Source organism: Panthera onca, chromosome B4 (genome assembly GCF_046562875.1).
Source record: "Panthera onca isolate mPanOnc1 chromosome B4, mPanOnc1 haplotype 2, whole genome shotgun sequence".
Lineage (NCBI taxonomy): Eukaryota > Metazoa > Chordata > Mammalia > Carnivora > Felidae > Panthera > Panthera onca.
The window spans coordinates 5,457,717-5,478,035 of NC_138345.1; the positions used below are offsets into that span (position 1 = coordinate 5,457,717).

At 57.9% G+C, this 20,319-nt stretch overlaps 1 protein-coding gene across 4 annotated transcripts in view; it reads left to right on the forward strand.

Moving 5' to 3' along the window:
* PFKFB3 (6-phosphofructo-2-kinase/fructose-2,6-biphosphatase 3) overlaps positions 1–19,970 on the forward strand; it is a 74,572-nt gene extending 54,602 nt beyond the window's left edge. For 2 of the 4 annotated variants that reach the window (XM_078450491.2, XM_078450488.2), the window contains exons 2-17: positions 338–463; positions 1,625–1,721; positions 2,419–2,485; positions 2,915–2,989; positions 3,350–3,406; positions 6,039–6,163; positions 6,647–6,854; positions 7,053–7,199; positions 7,335–7,439; positions 8,794–8,923; positions 9,726–9,788; positions 9,912–9,976; positions 11,691–11,864; positions 13,287–13,309; positions 15,639–15,691; positions 17,296–19,970. In XM_078450491.2, coding sequence (XP_078306617.1) covers positions 338–463; positions 1,625–1,721; positions 2,419–2,485; positions 2,915–2,989; positions 3,350–3,406; positions 6,039–6,163; positions 6,647–6,854; positions 7,053–7,199; positions 7,335–7,439; positions 8,794–8,923; positions 9,726–9,788; positions 9,912–9,976; positions 11,691–11,864; positions 13,287–13,309; positions 15,639–15,681 — 1,505 coding nt within the window. In that variant the 3' untranslated portion in view covers positions 15,682–15,691; positions 17,296–19,970. The remainder of the gene's footprint in view (positions 1–337; positions 464–1,624; positions 1,722–2,418; positions 2,486–2,914; positions 2,990–3,349; positions 3,407–6,038; positions 6,164–6,646; positions 6,855–7,052; positions 7,200–7,334; positions 7,440–8,793; positions 8,924–9,725; positions 9,789–9,911; positions 9,977–11,690; positions 11,865–13,286; positions 13,310–15,638; positions 15,692–17,295) is intronic. The other 2 variants (XM_078450490.2, XM_078450489.2) reach the window with 2 other exon arrangements.
* Positions 19,971–20,319: the final 349 nt, after the last annotated feature.

The following is a 20,319-nucleotide window of genomic DNA, read 5'->3' on the forward strand; positions in this document are numbered from 1 at the left end:
CTCACCCCCACTGGTGTTGGGGAATCCCTTCCTTATAACGCTTTCTGCTTTGGGGTTAGTAGCGGGATTCCTGGCTGGGTTTAGGGCCCTCAGGAATCAGGTTGGGAATCTGGGGCTGGGGCAGTCCCCCTGCCACACGTGACCTGAAAGCAAGATGGAGATTTGTGACTGGGCTGGGGCGGGGCTCTGGCCAGTAGAGGTCCGAGGCGTTGCTGGACTGTAAAACCCCCAGGGCTTTGAGGTGGGAGCAAAAAAGGCATTTCTGTGGAATTCTTGAAGGTTCGCCGTGGGGCACATACTGCTTCGTGGCTGACACCTCGCTCTGTCCTCTCCCCAGCCTGTGGGCCGAAGCTGACCAACTCCCCCACCGTGATCGTCATGGTGGGGCTCCCAGCCCGGGGTAAGACGTACATCTCAAAGAAGCTGACTCGATACCTCAACTGGATCGGCGTCCCCACGAAAGGTGAGGCCGTGTGTCAAGGCCAAGGTGGTTACCTGGAGCCTTTCACTCTTGCTCACCAACCCCTGCGACCAAAACCACGTCCCTGCCGCCTCCGTCTGCTGGGACCTGCCGTGCAGGGCCAGTCTTGGGCTGGCCTGTGCCCACAAGCATGGGGCACCCTTTTGGGCCTTGTCACTTGGTACACTCTATACGTATCCTCACTTGGCGTTGGGATCTTTTCTTTTCCTGCTCTGTCGTTCCTGCTGCCCCACAACCTGCTCAGCCCTCGCCACCTTCAAAAAGCCTTCTCTGGCCGCATGGTCTGTGGAGATCTGGGCCCTCCCCTTTTTTATAAAATTTATTTTTGATAGAGTGTTTGCGGGGGAGGTACAGAGAGACGGAGGGAGACCCGAGGATCTGATGCAGGCTCTGTGCCGACGGCAGTGAGCCTGATGTGGGGCTTGAACTCATGAACCGCAAGGTCATGACCTGAGCTGAAGTCGGATGCTCAACCGACTGAGCCACCCGGGTGCCCCTGTGCCCTTTTAAGTACTCTAGCACTCAGTTGTGACATTCTTCTACTGACTGTCGTCAAATGCTCCACACCATCGGCTACCTTTGTATGACTCTTGGCCTGGTCTTCCCGACTACACCGGAAAGGTGGTGAGGTGGGGGACTAGGTTTTGCATCCGCTGTCCCCCACGGTGCCCGGTGCGTTGTGTCGTATGGTGAACGCCCCGTAAATGCTCCACGCTTCCCTGGGGCGCAGGCTGCTGGCTCAGTAGGTGAATGGCAGATCTGGGCCCCGCGGCACGCGTGAGACCCTGCGCTGTCCTGGGGGATCGTGCGCAGGAATCACTGCCCCTGTTTCCGCGGGACCCGTGGCAGCCGCCCCTCCGTGCAGCCTTAGGACACTGCACCTGCAGACGGGGCAGTGGAAGCCGGTCCCTGGGAAGGTAGAGCGGCCCCAAGCAGCGTCGGGTCTGGGGGAAGCTGGGCTGCCTTCTGGGCTCGCAGCCCTGGGCGCGGAGGTCCGCTCTCCCGCCTCCGTGTCTCAGCAGAACCTCATTCAGGTTGGTGTTGCTGTGTAGGCTCGGTTTCCTTTTTTAGAGAGAGCTCCCAGATGTTGGTGGCTCCTTCTTCCTGGGGGGTCAGCTAAGGTTCCCGCCTTTGTCCCCACAGTGTTCAACGTCGGGGAGTACCGCCGGGAGGCCGTCAAACAGTACAGCTCCTACAGCTTCTTTCGCCCCGACAACGAGGAGGCCATGAAAGTCCGCAAGTAAGGCCCGAGCTGCCGTGGGGACCTGGGCTTGGGTTTGCTCGGCTTCCCGAAGCCGGGTTCTGTCGGAGAAAGAAGAAGCTGGTCTGCAGCGTGGCTCCGCTGTGGCCATGACATGTGACCCCACCTCGGGGTGTGTTAGGATGAGGCGCCGCCTCCGTGAAACTCACTGCCTCCTCTGCTCCCGGAGGGTCTAACTCGGCCGCTGGTTGATACAAATCAACAGCAGTGTCTCGTTGGGAGTGAACAAGGCCATTTTTGCGGAAAACCTTCCGCTTCCATTTGGAGAGGATTTTTCTTGTAAGCCCAGGGTGGTCGTGAAACCCAAGTGCCGTGGCGCTCAACCCTGACAAGTGTCGTAGGGTCACCTGGGAGCCTGAGGAGATCCGGATGTGGGCCGTGCCCTGGACAGAGCCGTGAGAATCCATGGGCCGGACCTGGGTGTCAGCTCTGTAAAAGCTCCCAGTGAGATCTCAGGGCGCAGCCCGGGCATGAGCCCCATTTCCCACGGGCAGCCGCAGCCGCCTGTCTGCGGGGCTGGACTGGGAGCCTGTGGGCCCGAGTGGACTGGGCCCCGCAGCCCCGGCCGGCCTGGCGGTTTCGTCACTCTGCTCGCTGGGATGAGCGGCGGGTTGCTGGGCCTTCCCCCGCCGGACGGGCTGGCGTGACGCGTGCTTTCTCTTCCTGCCTGTTGCAGGCAGTGCGCTCTGGCTGCCCTGAGAGACGTCAAAAGTTACCTGACGAAGGAAGGGGGCCAAATTGCAGTAAGTCCGGGGGCGGGGTGCCAGCTCTGTGTCCGAGGCCATAGCACACGGTGCCCTGGGGAGACAGAAGTGTAGACACTGCCCCGGGCAGTGCCGAGAGCCGCCGCAGGGACTCCTCGAAAAGGGACGAGTGCCTGTGGCCTGAGAGTTGAGGGGAGCGACGGTCTAGAGCAGCGCTGGGGGGGCCAGGAGAGTGGTCAGCTGGGGGCGGACCTGGGGCACGGCTGGCGCTGTGCTCTGTGCCCACCCGTCCCCTGTGTGCTGGGGGGGGTAAGGGGTGGACCTGGGGTGGGGGCTGCCGCCACGGTAGCCAGGGGTCCCTTCCACGTGCACCCTCCCCTGTGTGTAGCTGATGTTTGTTGGCTCTAAGTACCCTACTGTTCATCTCGAACGTGGCCTCTCTTCACGGCCCTACTGTCTCCCCATCAGGTGTTCGATGCCACCAATACCACCAGAGAGAGGAGACACATGATCCTTCATTTTGCCAAAGAAAATGATTTCAAGGTGAGCGAAACTTGCTCTGGAGCATGCGGGAGCAGGGAAGGCAGCTCGGGGACGGGCTGAGGCCTGTGTCTCTGCTCCGGGCCTGGTTCTCTACCTCCCGCTGCTCTTGTTCTGCTGCGGACACATTGGGCCTTTCCTGTGGGGGCTCTGGGGGGGGGGGGGACGGTTACCCAGACTAGGGTCTGGGATGGGCAAAGGACGCAGGGTTGAGCAGGTAGTTCTTTGTATGTGTTTGGGTGTTCGTAAATGGGGTCCTTCCTCCTCAAATGAGGTTGGTGACATCACAGGGACACCAGCATCTGCGCTTTGTGTGTGTGTCACATTTGTGGTTTTCTAACTTTCCTCTTTGCTTTCTTCCAGGTGTTTTTCATTGAGTCTGTGTGCGATGACCCTATGGTTGTGGCCTCCAACATCATGGTAAGACAACGTAGGACGCCACTGTAGGGTGACAGTCTGAGAAAAGTGGGGAACCAGCTCGGGCCCAGAGCAGTAACTAGATGCTGAGAACGAGCCGGCTGTCCCAGCCTGTTGGTTTTGTCTGAGTCATGGGACCGGGAAGGTGGGAGGTGTGGAGTGGTGTTTAATTTAGAAGCATGTTCTGTGACCTGCCCTGGCTTTATCTGGGGTCCTTGCAGGCGGTTGGCAGAAAGCAGCCTTTGCGGGACCTAAGAGATAAAAAGCAGGGGTCTGGGAACAGTTTCTGCGAGTGGCAGTAGCTTGGCAGCTGGGTGGGGACAGGGCTGCTTGGGACAAAGGGCAGCTCATCCTTCCAGAAGGGAAGGAAGGCAGCAGGCTGGACTCTCTTTAGCTGTGAAGGTCCCCAGTAGAAAAGAATGACTGTGTGTTGATAAAACTTCATAGGACACAACAGACTGAAAGGCAGAATCCCCAAGTGTGGGAAAAACGGGGGCAGTAAAACTATCTTCCTGCTGATATGTCCGTAGCATACCCTTCTCCTCGCCCTGTGCCAAGGGGAGGTTGCCCAGATAAACTGAGGGTAATTGGCAGCTTAATTTGATTAATTCTTAAGTTTTGCCGCTTGAAAGCAATATACCATAAATGGAAGCCGTTACCATGAAGACTTTACCACAGGTCATCTCCTCATGTAGCTAATTTTCTGTGCAGCTTAAATACATGAGAATAAGCCGCGTCTGTAATGAAAAGCAGGTCTGATGCTTCTACAGGGAATGCTGGGGTTTGCTGCGTTACAAGCGCGCATCTTTGGAAGGTTGCTGAGGATTCATTGGCTTCCGATGTTGGAACTTTTCTCCAAGGCAGTGGGAATGTGTACAAGCATTTCTAAGAACGGAGTTCATAGCTCAGAAAGGGCTGTTCACATTGTGGAAAACCCAGATGCGTTTCATCGGGTCCAGAGGAAGAGGCCCAAAGGACGGGGAGGTAGAACAGAAGTTGCTGTAATCTGGACAAAGGGTTTTGCTATGTTCCTTTAGTTTCGTTCTACTAGCTTCTTCTTGGTAGCAAAGCATAGCGTGGACGCAGAGTGCATTTTCCGCAGTGAGCAGTTAGCCCATGCATGGCTAGGAGCTCACCACCGATCTTGTCCGTGTTAACACATCCAGTCGTTCGCCCCGACCCTCCGGGTTCAGGAATCTTGTGTCTCCGATTAAGCCCCAGAGCAGCTTTGCAGGGTAGGCCTTCCCAGCATGCTCTCTGGCGGCGGCTGTGCTAGGGAGAAAGGGATTTGGGAACTTAGATTGTTTTTCATCGTGGTAAAATATACAATTTACTGTCTTCACCACGCAAGTGTTCAATCCCGTGGCTCTCAGCACACTCAGGTCTCTGCACCGTGGTCACCACCACGGATGCGCAGAACCTTTTTATCTTCCCAGACTGAGACTCTGCACCCGTGAAGCGCTGACTCCCCACCGAACTCAGGTTTTGTTTTGTAGTGTTTGTGTATTTATTGTGAGAGAGCGATCACGTGAGCTGGGAAGGGGCAGAGAGAGAATCTCAAGCAGGCACTGCAGTCAGTGCAGAGCCTGATGCAGGGCTCGGTCTCACGAACCGTGAGATCATGACCTGAGCTGAAATCAAGAGTCGGACACTTAATCGACTCAGCCACCTCGGTGCCCCTGAACTCGGTTTTTTGTTTTTAAGAATATATATATTTTTGATGTCTATTTATTTTTGTGAGAGAGAGACAGTGTATGTGAGCAGGAGAGGGTCAGAGAGTGAGAGAGACAGAATGTCTCCGAGCTGTCAGCACAGAGCCCGACACGGGGCTCAAACTCACCAACTGTGAGATCGTGACCTGAACAAAGTCAGACACTTAACCGACTGAGCCACCCAGGCGCCCCTGAACTCGGGTGTTTGAAGAGTGTCTGCCTCTCTCCTGGCAGTGGTGGTGGTTGTAGAGGAAAAGAGCACGTGCAGTAACAAATTTCGCTAAAATTTCGCTAAAAACCCTGCCAGGTTTCTCAGACCTACTGTTCACTTACAGGGGATGGGTGAGTCCGAGGGCTGTTTCTTCTGCTTTCTCTTCCCATAAGAGCAAACCTTAGAAAGGACTGGGCCTGGTGGAGAAGCACTAGTTGGGGAGCAGTTACAAGCATGTGGTGCCCCATCCGTGGGTGGTGGCAGGAAGAATCCTGCCTGGCGCACAGGGCAGGGCATCACCCGCAACTCGGGAGCGCGCCTTCGCTGACCGACAGCCTGCACTTGGTGTGGGGAGTGCTGCAGGTGTGCATCCAGACCTCGAATTGAGGCTTGGCGGTCCAGGGATGGCCTGGCTACCGGGTTGACCCCGAATCGTGGCCCCATTCGGATGTGCTCAGTAGAAGCCTGTGGCTTTCCTGTGTACGTCCTTCCAGGGAGCGATCCCCTGTCCACTGTGGGTGCTCTGCCTGTGTCATCACTGGGTTAGAACTCGAGCCCCGGTGTATTTCTTTTTTTCTTTTCAACGCTGGGTGGGATCATCGTCACTCTGAGCTGGTCTGTACTTTCCCTGTTTGCGAGCCCCAAATCCCGCTTCGTCTAAGCAGAAAGCCTTCCAGCGTGATTCATCAGCTGCCTCTTTGTGGTGTTACAGGAAGTTAAAATCTCTAGCCCGGATTACAAAGATTGCAACTCAGCAGAAGCTATGGACGACTTCATGAAGAGAATTAGTTGCTACGAAGCCAGCTATCAGCCCCTCGACCCTGATAAATGTGACAGGTAATAACGAAGAGGTGACTGTCTCTGACTCTTCTGCTTTGGTAGAGTTTGTTTGTTTTTTAGTGTTTTCGTGCTGTCCGTACGAAGCACTTGCTCCTGGATCCTTTTATAAACTGTCTTTTAAAACATCTTTAAAAAAATCCTTGATTGCGTGTTCCATGGTGACTGTTTCCGGCACTAACTGTAGCAGCACGGGAAGTGCACATGTGAGCCCCGTCTTGCTCCTGTCCCCTTGACATGCGTGTCCTTTCTCTCTGCTCTGGTCTCCCACCTCCCTCTCCCCTCTTCTGACCACACGCTGCTGCGGATAGCGCCCACGTGTCTGTCTCCGAGAACACAGATTCAGTCTGCGCCCTCCCCTCGTGGGTCTGTGGGGGCTGAGTCTCCGCCATCGGCCGGGGCCATGGGGGTTTACACCCGGGCCGGCTGGGCTGGGCTGTGTTATCAGCGGAGTTCCGATCGGCTGGTCGCCTTCCCCGGCAGGGACCTGTCCTTGATCAAGGTGATCGACGTGGGCCGGAGGTTCTTGGTGAACAGAGTTCAGGACCACATTCAGAGCCGCATCGTGTACTACCTGATGAACATCCACGTGCAGCCCCGCACCATCTACCTGTGTCGGCACGGCGAGAGCGAGCACAACCTCCAGGGCAAGATCGGAGGGGACTCGGGTCTGTCCAGCAGGGGCAGGAAGGTAGGGGGAGCCGGGGGCAAGGCGGGCTGCCGAGGGGCTGGGTGCATCCCGTGTGCGCAACGTGCGTGTGTGTGTGTGTGTGTGTGTGTGATAGTGTAGTCACGCCCCTGACGCGGAATGAGACAGGTCTTGCTCTGCTTCTCCAGGAGGGGCAGGAGCCTGAGTCAGGCCGTGTCCCTCTGTCCCACGCCCTCGCAGTTTGCCAATGCCCTGAGCAAGTTTGTGGAGGAGCAGAACCTGAAGGACCTCAAGGTGTGGACCAGCCAGCTGAAAAGCACCATCCAGACGGCGGAAGCCCTGCATCTCCCCTACGAACAGTGGAAGGCGCTCAACGAGATCGACGCCGTGAGTGCCGGGGCCTGGCCTTGGCCGTGGGGAGCGGGAGGGCACGGAGGTCTCTCCCCTGGGAAACGAGAGCCCTCGCAGACCCGCACGTGCCATGTTGAGCGACTTCAGGTGACGTCTGGGTGTTCCCGCCAGGGTGTCTGTGAGGAGATGACCTACGAGGAGATCAGGGACACCTACCCTGAGGAGTACACTCTGCGTGAGCAGGACAAATACTACTACCGCTACCCCACCGGGGAGGTACGTGTGCCCGCTCTCGCCCGCGTCACTCGGTGCAGCCGGCGTGTGCTGTGCGCACGGGAGCTGGTGACAGGCCAGGCTGAGAGAGGGCCGCGGGGGGCCCGGGTGGCCCCATTCGGGTAACTGTGCTCAGCAGCCACGTGCTCCGGGAGGAAGGGGCAGGAAGGGCTCTTGCATCCCGCCTGCCCCTTACGCCTTCTGATGCCTGTTCCCGGCACTCTCCCTTCCGAATCCAGTTTTCCTAAACTGAACCTTGTAAACGGCTCCAGGAGAGGCACAGGTGTATTTTCCTTTGAGCACCAGCGAGAGATGTGTCTCTCAGATGAGCCCATGGTGACGTGGGAGGCAACAGCAGTCAGGGGTGATGGCTCACCCTGTGCGCGGGTTCCCCTTTGACTGCAGACGCGATGGCAACTGTGTCATCTCAGGTCCCGCGCATCACTGATTCGCTGAGGGAGCCCTGGACGCAGCCTCTGGGCGATGCTCTGGTGTCGGCTGCAGGCAGCCTGGTGACACCTGGCAGGTCCTTGCTGTCTGCGGGCCGTCTTGGTTGTCTGTCACGTTTCAGTTTCCTCCTGCTCAGGGCGCTCACCTCCTCCGTGGCCCTTGTTCCCGGAACCTGATTAGTGAGAGAACAAGGGAGACCACAGAGGGATGGGCGTGAGCAGGAACCTTGGTAGCCTTAAAAGTCACATGCCCACCCATTTTTTTCAATTTTTTTTTTAATTGAGCGAAAATTCACACAATATAAAACTCACTAAAGTATACGATTCAGTGGTTTTTAGGTGTATTCATAGTACCGGGCAACCATTACCACAAATTCTAGAACATTCCATCATTCCCAAAAGAAACCCTAGCCTGTTCTCCCCTCCCCCAAGCCTTGGAAACCAGGGGTCTACTTCCCATCTCTGTGGCATTGCTTACTGTGTACGTTTGACAGAAAGGGGTCATACAACATGTGGTCACACTGTGTATGACTTCTCTCACTCAGGGGACGTTTTCAGGGTCCCCCACGTTGTCAGCGTGTGTCCGGTCGTCAGTCCCTCATCCCCCTGCGTGGAGAATTAGGAGGCAGCCGTTAGAGGGAGGACGGCGGGTTTATGTTCTGGCAGGGGATGTGTCACATCCTCACCAACACGGGGACGGCCTCCCTTTTCTAAGAAGCCAGTCGATGTGGGTCCCCAGGGGCCCTGAGGGGTGCAGCCCTGAAACACCGCCGGCTGTGGATCGATTATCGATCGATGGCGTGTTCTCTGGTTTCTAACGGGGGAAGGGGCGTGGCTGAGGCGGCAGAGCCCCGCCCCCGCCCGCGTGCGCCTCTGCAGCAGCACCGACCCGTCCCTCTGTCTTGCAGTCGTACCAGGACCTGGTGCAGCGCCTGGAGCCGGTGATCATGGAGCTGGAGCGGCAGGAGAACGTGCTGGTCATCTGCCATCAGGCCGTCCTGCGTTGCCTCCTCGCCTACTTCCTAGATAAGAGCGCAGGTGCCGCCGACCCCCCCACGAAGCCTGCTCTGGGTGGTGGGGGCGACGGGGAGCCCGTGGAGTTCCGAGAAAGGGCGGAGGGAAGCCAGCCTTCGAGTTGGGGGACGCCGTGGACCAGCACCTTCCCCACGGGACCACGCGGGGTCTCTCTCCCCGCGCCGGTTCACTGCTGCTGAGCGTTAGGAAAGGCCTCGGCCGCGCCTCCTGCTGGAGCCTTCAGAGCACAGCCTCCCGCAGGCCCCCAGCCGCTCACCTCTGGGGGGGGGGGGGGGCAGCCCACCTCTAAAGAACAAAGAGCCCAGAAAACTCTAATGAGACTCTTAAAATTAAGCCTATGTCTACCCAAGGCTCACTTGAATCCTGACACACCTAAATTGTTCAGGGAATGATTTTTTTTTTTTTTTTAAGTTTATGTATTTATTTTGAGAGAGAGAGCAGGAGATAGAGAATGCTAAGCTGGCTCCGAGCTGTCAGCACAGAGATCATGACCTGAGCCGAAACCAACAGTCGGACGCTTAGCTGACTGAGCCAGCCAGGCACCCCTGATTTTTTTTTTTTAACTCTAGTGCACCGTGCAAGGGTGGGCTTGGGGTTTGTTTTGATTCTCGTCTTTTGGCTAGTGGTTTTTCTAGGCTGCCTGCCTGGAGCAGGGGGCCTGTGTGTAGCGGGGAGGAGGAGACACCCCTGTCTCCTGCTCGGCCTGGACTCCAGGGGCACATACAACAGGCAGAAGCTCTCACTGGGGACTTGTGTGTATCTGTCCTCAAGGCTCCTAGCTGATCGCGAGGCCTTTTCTTTTCAGAGGAGATGCCTTACCTGAAATGCCCCCTTCACACCGTCCTGAAACTGACACCTGTCGCTTACGGTGAGTATGGGGACACAGCCCCGGCCAAGATGTCCCCTGGCACGCTGGCTCCTGGTGGCTCTGGGGCTGTCAGCGGCCTGTCCCCTCTAACCGGAAGCCAACCCCTGTCCCCACCCCACCCAGGTTGCCGCGTAGAGTCCATCTATCTGAATGTGGAATCTGTGAGCACACACCGGGAGAGGTCAGAGGTGAGTCTAAACACCCCCTGCCTCCTGCTCCCCAGCATCCCCGTCCTGGCCTCCATCCCTAGAGGGTCCCTGTCGAGTGACAGGGCCAGGGGGTGTGAGCACTCGAGAGGTCCCCGTGTTGAATTGCCTGCAATTGAACCTGTGTCTTTTAGCGGGTTCTCTCTGGAGTAGTAGTTGGTTTGAGATTGGCCGGCCTTTGTGACCTCCTCCCCTGCTCTTCCTCAGCTACTGTGTGTTCCTATCTCGTGTTTATATGTGGCTGCTTGGCATTTTCTCTTTCTCACTTTGCACGCTTTTCCCCCCCATTTCGACTTATCCCATGACGTGAGTATTAAAGAGGGAGACGCATCCTGCGCTTTCAAGAGTAGTCGTAGCTCAGTTACCGTCGTCTTTTCCTTTGGGGCGGCTGAGATGCCTTCCGGGTTCTAGAGTCACTGGTTCACACGGGATTAGCAAACCACTCAGTCGTCTGTGTACACTTCGGTGCAGAATTACCAAGAAGATGGAAATCGTGGAAAGGAGGTGGGAGGGCAGAGACCAGGTGGTTTGGGCAGGTGGGACTCGGGGCACGGCGGGTGGAGGCTTTCTGCAGGAGGCCCCGGCGGTAGAGCAGATTGCTGCCCCGGACGTGGTCGGGAAGGAACGTTGGGTTGACTTTGTACCGAGGGTCAAACTACAGCGTTTGGCCAGCTGGCCGTTTCCCTCACACAGAGTGTGGTGTTCCCGTCCGAGCAGGACACCTCTCTGTTTCCCAAGGAGCTCGGTCCGAAGGTCTTGGCCTTAAAATCCCAGCTTCCGCCAGCTTGTCCGGCCGGGTGGCCATAGGGGAAGCGGGTGGGCCAGCCTTGGCCCTGTAACGGCCCCCACTTCTGAACGTGGGTGGTGGGGTCCCACCTTTCTTCCCGGCCTGACTCCGCCGGTGGGGCTGGGCCGGAACGGGGCTCCGATGGCCCCTGCATACACTTGCCTGTGCCTAACTGGGGCAGTGTCAAGGGAGACAGAGCTCTGTGCAGGCCCCTGGGCTAGAGGCTGCAGAGCCACAGGCCTGGGGACACAGGTCCTCGCTCCACTGTGTCGTCACTTGGCGGGAAGGCACGTGTTTGGGCCTGGCTTGCCTTGCTGCCCACCTCGGGGTTTCTGCACCTCTAGTCCCCTGGCAGGGGTTGAAGCCGGCACTCCTCGTCCCAAGCCGGGGGGGGCAGTGATGGGGAGCGGGCGCTGTTCCTTGTCTGCTGTGCAGATCCTGGCTCACGGTCAGCGCAGGGAGTCTGGCACCGACACCTTCTCCTCCCTGCCCTCAGTGGTTGACCTGAGCCTCCCACTCAGGCCTCCTTCCCCCTTCCTTGGCTCTCTTGGAGGCTGGCGGCTGGGTTCTTTTCTCCGACTCATCATCTGCCGCCTTTGAATGACTGTCTGCAGAGCTGGTCTTGTGTTCTCCCTTCGCCTGCCTTGAATGTTGCGCTTGTCCGAGTGGGTGTCTTGGAATGTTCCGGCACAGGGGCTCAGGAGGTCATCCCTTGTTCTTGCAGACTGGGGACGCAGGACAGCATGGCACCCCTGCTGGTCCCCGGGGCCAGTCGCCGCGGTCAGTCTCGTATCTGGGAAATCCAGAAGCAGAGAAACGTTTTTGGTTTGGTTTGGGGTTTTTTTGGCTTATATACTTCCCCACTCCTTGTAACTGTCGCCTTCTCTCTTTTGTCTTTGTCTCGCTTAGGATGCAAAGAAGGGACCTAACCCGCTCATGAGACGCAATAGTGTCACCCCACTAGCCAGCCCCGAGCCCACCAAAAAGCCTCGCATCAACAGCTTTGAGGAGCATGTGGCTTCTCCCTCCGCTGCCCTGCCCAACTGCCTGCCCCCGGAGGTGCCCACGCAGCTGCCTGGACAAGTGCGTTCTCCCCTCTCCTTCCTCACAGTCAGTCTGGGTCGGGAGGAGAGCAGCCGTGGGCAGCGCGTGTGGGCGGTGGACGGGGAGAACGTGGGCACGCCCTCCCACGAGGTCCGTGACACCCTGGGGTCCTTCCTCGCCGACCTGAGCGCACACACCTCTTTCCTGAGGAACAGAAAACTGGGCAGAGCAGAAGAAATGGCCGAGTCTGCGTCCCGCTCACATTCCCGAACCCTTTGTTTTGTCAAACAAGATTGAAGACAAAACCCTAGAAGTTTCCATTCAGCTCTGGGCCCTTGGCCACGTGTGGCCTGAGGACGTCTTTTCTGTCCCAGGCCAGTGGCTGAGGACCTTCCTTGCGTGCTCCCTTGCATCCGGTCCCCAGTTAGAGAAAAGTGTGTCCCCCTCCAGAGCCGGGTTAGAACCTGGACAGCCAGACTCGCAGGATGGCCTGGGAACAGCCACTTTCTTTCATCACGTAGTTACTTTAGCAGGTAGTAAAAACACCAGTAAGCAAAAATCTAGTTAGATTTTACTTGTGTCGTGTGCTACGGAAATTAAAAGCTGAAGGCTCTTGGCTGTTGGACATGAAGATTTATTTTCAGAAGAGCAGTCTTTTCCTCGGTGACAGCCAAGAATCTTTGCCAACACGTGAGACATAGAAACTCCTGGGCACATATTTGGGGGCCACCTTGAGGCCTCCCCCCCACCTCCACCCCCACCCACCACGTCTGGGCTCTTAACAGATAACTCACGGGCTGAATTTTGGGTCAGACTTACGAGCTCCGTGCTGAGGCCCACAGACTTATCCTGCATTTCTCCTCAAGCTCATTTGAATTCTGTGGTGTCTGGAATCGGGATCGGGGGGAGAGGGCCGTGCAGCTCGGGGAGGCCACCGAACCTCTTCAGGCCTCAGTTTTCCCGTCTGTGGAATGGGGGCGTGGCACCTACTGCAAGAGGCAGGGCCAGCGAGGTAGTTCGTGCTGAGCGGCCGACACGTGGTGTCCCCACTGGCAGTAGCTGTAGGATTTTACTGCGTTTTTCTGTGAAGGCTGAGATCCGAAGCGGTCTCCCTGTGACGCCCAGTTGTGGCGGAGACCGTGGGGTCATAGTTGGAAGTTCAGCGGCTGCTGTCGCAGACACGTGGGGGGCACTGGCCCGGGCCGGGGTCGGATGGTATGTGGGGCCGACCCGGAGGAGGGTCATAGAGGACGCGTGGCTGGGGCTCCCCCGACTTGGACGGGACCGTCCTTTGAGGTGGCCAGGCCAAATCCCCGGGACGTCTGGAAGCCGTTGGGTGGGCCAGGCCGGGAGGCCGGACAGGGCTTCGTATCCCCACAGAGGATGCCTTGGTTTCGAATGACTCGGGGCCTGTACCCTGTCCTCTACTGACTTCTCTCTCTCCGCTTTTTCTCTCTGCAGCCTTTGCTAGGGAAAGCCTGTTTGTAAGTATTTTTCTCTGAATCGTTTTGCCACTCGCCCCTCTTTCTCCTTGCTTGCGGGTTTGGCCTTTTGCCTGTGAAAATGCTGCGGGTGGTGACGGGTTTTGTCATATCTGATAGAGAAGGATGGGCATGGGGGCGGAGGGAGGGAGGATTCATGAACTTCTAGAAAAGGAGACAAGAAGCCACACGGCCCAGCTGCCTTCAGCGCGTCTGGCTGCCAGCACTTGCTGCACACGGCTGGCTTCTCGCACGCCCCTCGGGGTCCCAGTTACCAGTGCTCGCGGTGGCCCGAGCTTGACAGAAGTCTGCTTTTTCCTTCAGAGTCAGATTTCCATGCCAGGCTGGGTCTTCTGCCCCTTGCATTGTCTTTTAAGTTCTGTGCCTCCCCTTGGAGAGGCCTTGCGCGTTAGAAGGGAAAATCTGCAAAACAAACGGAGGACGGACTCTTGGTGGGAGTGTGGTGGGGGCTGCAGCCCTGAAGCACCCCCCCCCCCCCTTCTGTCCTCGCAGAGGCTCCCGGACCCTGACACCCTGGGAAACCGTAGTTCTGGGTCCGGTTGTCCTGTACCAGCACGTGCTTAGCCTTAACGGTCACGTTCAGGGTCAGGCGCAGTGTTCCGGTCAGACCCTTGGTTTCCCCTCTCCTTCGGCCGGAGCTCTCCCTGCAGGAAGTTTCTGGTTAAGGGTCCGCCGGAGCGCCTGCTGGATAATTCAGTGTCTCCGCTGTTCCAGTGCGCCTCACCCTAGCCCCTCAGGTCACACCTGCCCGTCCTCCCTTTTGCTGATTAAGTTCTTTTCGCCACTTGATGCAAAAACTGAGCTGGCTTGAGGAGTCCAGCCTGTCAGCTTCAAAGCGGGGCTTGTTCTTGGAAAATAGTAGCGGAGCATGGTGCTTCGATTCCGTGGCACCGCCTGCGGGGAAATCTATTTTGGGATACTGGACAGCTCACGGCGAAAGTGCTTGCTCACGTGTGTTCCGTGCCTTTGGGCCTTAAAATAAGCCCAGGAGGTCTGCAGGGCAGTTCTGTCCCTTTTACCAGATGACCGAGGGGGAGGCATCTGCCTACGGCCGGCCAGTAGCATAACCAGGACTTGAACGGGTCTCCTGGTCCTGAAGGCTGACTGCTTTCTCTCTGCTGGTTTCTGGGAACGGTCAAGGGACGGCTCACCTACCCCTGTCCCGGGCAGCTGTGAGGCACCGGGCCGAGCTGTTGGGTTTCGTTTCTAGCCCTTGCAGGGTCCCCATGCAGCCGCCCTCCACGGCTGGGTGTGTAACTGTCCGTTAAACTCAGTCTTAAAGACGAACCGCCCCATGTCCGGTACCTCCTTGAAGCCAGGCGTAGAACACGGAGTGCGTCTAGATCAAGAGTTCCCCTTGGTGAAAACGGGCCTTTGGATTTGGAGCCTTCCGCTTTTGCCTCTGTGCATATTCTGTTCTTTTTGGGCCGTGGCCTGATGTTGCCAGGAAAGAGCTCTTCCTGCTGAGAGGGTCCTCTCAGGCACATCCCCCCACCTTCCGAGGTTGACCTTGCCCGTCTCTGTGGCTAATAGTGCTTCCGGCTAGAATGCCTCCAGTTCAGCAGAAATGTCTCCTCTGGACCCGCCACGCCACTCTGGGGTCCCAGCATCCAGCCCAGCCTGGGAGCGTGGGCCCGTGTCTGGGATTGCAGGCCCCACACCTTACCGCTAAAATCGAACTGAGCCGGGCTTGGGTCTCGGTTTTACTACCCTCCCTCTTTAGAATTCTGGGCGAGGTGACGCAATTCTGGCACATCTACTTCCTTGTCCGTAAGGTGGAGGCGGTGACACTTTGAGGTGTTTTTGATCAGGAGAGGATACACGTAGCACTTAGCAGAGTGCCCAGTGCGTACTCAGGGTCTGGCGGAGTGTAGTCGTTATCGTGGGGGAGGTAGTGCCCTGAACTTTGGGGGGATGCCCGAGGCCCCTGGGCTTGCACTTGCTCTGTATTTTGATGCCCCCCCCCCTCCCCCCGCCGTCCCTTCCACACAGGCCAGTAGGATTTCTTCTCCTGAGTAGCAGGAGCACCGGGAGCCTGGGGAGTGTGGGGCACCCCTGGGGGCTTACGGGTCGTGGCCTGAGGACACCAGCGATCGTGGCTTCATGGTGAAACTGTCACGGTTGGTGACGACAGCCTGGATGGATGCAGCGCCCTGGGGGGCCACACTAGTGCTCCCGGCCACCAGACCATCCGGCCATCCTTGATTTTTAAGTTTCAAATGCGCACTGAAAAGAAGATAGTACTAAAAATGTTTTGTTTTGTTTTTCTTTTCCGACATGTTTCTTCCCTTCCCCCCACTATGCTTGAAAGACGAACTGTTTGTCACATTTTCTCAAAGTTTTCTCCCTACTAACCTTGGAAAGGTAAATGGCTCGGTGCATGCCCCTCTCTGTCCCCTCTGCATCTCCCCGAGTCATGGCATCTCAGCCTGTCAGGGCATCTTGGTCTGTGTGACGACGGGCCATCGTGCAGTATGTGACTCATACACCCGTGCCAGACGACTTGTGTCTTTCAAGAGCAGCACCATTGTCTCGAGGTCCTCTCTCTCTCTCTCTCTCGTTCCCTCCTTCCCCTCCGTGTGGCCTGAGCCAGGGCACCATGAGTGAGTGACGTGACGTGGTCCCCAGTGTCATTGTTGCATCTATCATCCGTGGGTGCTCGGAGCCTTGGGCGCGAGATGTCTGAGGGTGGGTTGAAGCCGGCAGGTGCAGTGGGACCTGGCAGCATCCCGGGCTCTGACCCCATCGGGGGAGACTGGGTGCAAGGCCACAGGGTCCTCCTGGGAGACCCCCGCTCACAGACACTGTCTGATGTGCTCGTGACTGGAGGGTCGGGTGGCCTGGGCGGAGTCGGGCTGAGAGCGGGCTCAGGTCTGAGTGCGGGTTCTGCGAGTCCCTAGAGATTTCCCCACGGTGGGCCCTTGGTTCTGCCTGGAGGGGAATGGGCTGCCATGATCCTGCATATGTGTGTGCCCGGCGTCCACACTCCCCTCACCCTGTCCCTTTAAGACAGTCTCGGTGGACACAGGGAGGGAAAGAACACTTATAAAAGTGGTGTTTCCTTTCTTTGCGGCGGATTCAAGTCAGGCAGAGAGCCCGCTGCTGTGCAGTGGCAGCTGTCATCTGTTCCCAGCCGATTGAAAAACTATTTTTTTTAACGTTGAGAGAGAGAGAGTGTGAGCAGGGGAGGGGCAGGGAGACAGGGAGAGAGAGAATCCCAGGCACAGAGCCCGACGTGGGGCTCGAACTCAGGAACCATGAGATCGTGACCTAAGCCAAAATCAAGAGTCAGCCACCACCCCAAAGAACATTTTTAAGGGGTTTTTGATTCTGGCAGCTTCTCAGGGGTGGGACTTGTGGCCAAGATTGCTTTTGTTGGAACAGGAAGAGAGCTTTAGTGAGTGACACCTGCCTTCTCTGCCTGGGTCCTCCCCTGTGACGTCCACTCAGCCCAGGGCACCTGTGTTCTAGCTGCTGAGCCCATGTTCCTAGAATGTGGGTTCTGGGGGCTGGAGCTTACGGTCTACCTGAACCCCGTTGGGAGAAGAGTCCCGGCTCGTCCCCTGCCCGGCCGCGGGCAGCAGGAGGGCCCTGGGTGTGGGCGGGGGCGATCTCGAGACGCGAAAGGGCCAGGCCCTGGAGGCTTCCTTAGGTGCTGGCGCTCAGTGCTCCCCAGAGCTCTGACCCGCCAGGGCCACCCCACCCTCCTTCCCCATCTAGAGGCAGATGCCTGGCCTCCCCCGGCCTTGCCAGGCCCTTCCCCCCGGGCAGCTCTGGGCTTAACCCCCCGCCACATTCCCGGAGCCTCCCTGGGCTTTCTTCTGCCCAGTTGGTGAGGACGCCCATCCAGGGTTGTGTTTTTCTGTCTGGGGGAGGTGGGCGGTCTCACATGCATGGCTTTGGTCATGAGAAGCCTAGTCGACAGGAAATGCTAACTCCCCTTCCTCGCCCCTCTCTTCTGGAAACAGAACATGAAGAGCACCCAGAGTGGCATCGACACCAGGATGCACTGAGGCAGGCCCGTCGGCTCCGTGCCAGTTCTGTTCCTGCAGCTTTTCCTTAGTGCTTTTCCACCCGCCCGAGGCCAGCCATCCCCAGGACGTCTTCCGAACAGGGTGGGTGGTGTAGAAGAGGGGCCCGCCGCTCAGACAGAACCGTGCCCCCGAAGGCGGCTGAGACCCCAGGAGGCCCCTCCCGTGTGCGCACCCCGCGCTGGCGCCCCCCCCCCCCCCCCCGCCCCCAGCCTCGCTGACCCCCCACGAGGCTCGGAAAGGACAATGAGCGGTGGAAGAGGTGAGAGAGGGCCCTGAGGAGGGGACGGTGGCCTCCAGGCTCTTCTGTTTTGTTTCGTTTCTGTGATCCTGATCTGGTATGTTCCCAGCCTGGGGAGAGGACACGGGCCCCAGAATCCTAAAATCGAAGGGGGTCTAGTTGCTGAAGAAGAAGGGATGTTGAAAACTGTCACAAGGCTCTTCTGTGAGTCGTGGCCCCGGACGTTGCCTCGTGAGGGCAGGACTCGGGCGCGTGCTGGGTTGGGGCCGGTCCCGGAGGAGGAGGGTGAAGGCTCTGAGCCACCGTGCAATGCGTCCACGGCTTGCCGGGTCTGCGTCCTGCCTCGGAAGAGGGTGACTCACGCACAGTGTGGCCGTGCAGGCAAAAGGAAAGGTTCTGCCGGAACAGTCCCGGGGCCTCACCCCCACCAGGGAGCTCTGCCGTCTCTGCCCTCCCGCCTGGGCCCCAGGCCCCCCCCGGAGCTGCTTGCTTTTGCACTTTTTCAACGGCAGAAGGCGGGACCTGAAGGTTGTACCTTCTCTCCACGAACTTACATGTTTGGGGTTTGTGCCCTTGGGGGCTGGAGCTCGGAAAGAACGTGGGGAGTCGGGTGCGCCCGTGCCATGGGGAGCTCGGAGGGACCCAGGAAACCAGCCGGAGAGCAAGTCATGTGGATCATTGCCAGGCTGACCCGGATGGTGGCACAGAGATGATCAAGGGTCACCTCCTTCCTCCAGGATGTTCGTCACCTCCCTGTGCTTCCCAGGTGGGGACGGTGGCCCAGCCGAGACCTCACTTGCGGCCACTTCCTCCAGGAGGCTGCCTGTGGTCTCCTGGCAGGACTGAGGACTGAGCTCAGTCCTGCTTGTTTTTGTGGAGCACCTGCCCTACGCCCAGCGGGTGCCCGGTGGCTGCGAAGTCCGAAGAAGACGGTGTCCTCGCTGGTGTTCGTGGCACCTGTGGCATCTTTTTGGGGTGGCTCACAGCAGGGAGACGTGTGGTTCTAGATACCTGTAGTTTTTGCCTCCTGGTTTCTCCTCGTTGCCTCCACGTCCTGGGGAAAAGGAGGCGTCTTGAGGCCCAGACAGAACGATTTGGAGACTCCGGCGTAGGATTTGTCCAAGCGACCCTTTGAAGGACCTCTCAAAGCTGGAGGCAAAGGTCGCTTCCCTTGCTTGCCCTCTGCTTTCGAGCCTGACGGTCTCGCCCCCTCTTGTCTTATGGGACAGGCTCTGGGAGCGCGGCTGTGGGGGCTTGGACATCCGGAGAGGGCACCGGACAACGTGTGTTTCTCTGGTTGGGGTTCAGTGGGAAACTGGGATGTGCTGTAGATGCCCTGCGGTCAAGTTCGTGGGTTTCACACCAAAACCCGCCCCCTCCCCCCAACCTCCTCCCCAGCCGGGCACCGTGCCCGAGGATATGTAACATCTCTGTTCCTATGTAACCGAAGAAGGGCTATTTTCCCTTTCCTGCCAACTGAGTCTCGTCGGGTGGCGAGTGTGCACGGGCACAAGCGTGTGCTTGTGGGTTGGTCTTCTCCCTGGCAGCCCAGCTCTCGCGAAACGGCTTCCACGCGTCCCTCTCTCTGGCCTCCTTTTCCCACCGGTTTTCGGAGCCCACGCTGAGCTTTGACCCTTCCTGCCGATGATGCTCGCGGGGCTGGGTGTGGGTGTGGGTGCCCCGCCCGCCTCCAGCTGCTGAGGTCAGTACCCACCGAAGCGAACATCCTGCACACGCGTTTGTCGGGGCCTAGAGGAGGCGACAGAACGTGCCAGCGGACGAGGAGCGAGACCTCAGAGGTTGCAGAAGGCTGCCCAACCGAAAGTCGTGATCGGACTCGAGGCGCCAGCTGGGGGACGTGTTTGACCTGCACTCACCGGGCTCCTGCCACTCTGACTATGGCCTCTCCCCGCCCCCCCCCCCCCGGCCCCCCGAAAACCACCTGGGACCAATTTTGTTCACTTGGCATAGTTGTTTGTGGGTGGGTTTCCCCTTCTCCTCATTCTGTCCGGAGACCGTGGGCGAAGCTCGTCATTTGCGGGCAGCAGAGGAACGGCCGCACCAATGATGTTTTTCGTTTGTAATACTTGAAATTTATTTTTTTATTATTTTGATAGCAGATGTGCTATTTATTTATTTAATATGTATAAGGGAGCCTGAAAATAGAAAGCTGTATAGATTGGGTGTAGTTCCGTGGTTGGTTTTGGGGGGCCTTTTACGTGTGACTCATGACTTCTCTGTGTTCTGTATAGTTGTCTGAATTAATGACCTGGGATGACGCTGTGCCAGCTTTCAAACAGGGGATGCTTTTCAGAAATTTGTATATTTTGCAGTTGCCAGAACAATAAAATACCTGATTGAAATACGCTGATGAAGTGCGCCCCTGGTCCTTTCTGGGGGGTGGGAGGGGGGAGGCGGGAAGAGACGTCTTCAGCTGACACTTGTGGTCCACGCACTGGGTGGCTCTCGCTGGGCTCCTGACTGACCCGCCAGCCCTGTCATCTTTAAACAGGACGTGCCAGTACTGATTGCCAGCATCGATGCGTTACGGTTGACTAGAATCCGTGGTGAACACTAGGGCTCCCTCTGGTTCCACGGGTTTTGGCCAGTGCATACCCCCGTGTGGATGTCCCATTACCGCAGGCAGAGCGCCCCAGCAATTCGCATCCCCTTCACCCCGTGTCCTTTTCCCCTCAGCCCTTTGAACGGCAGCAGTGTCT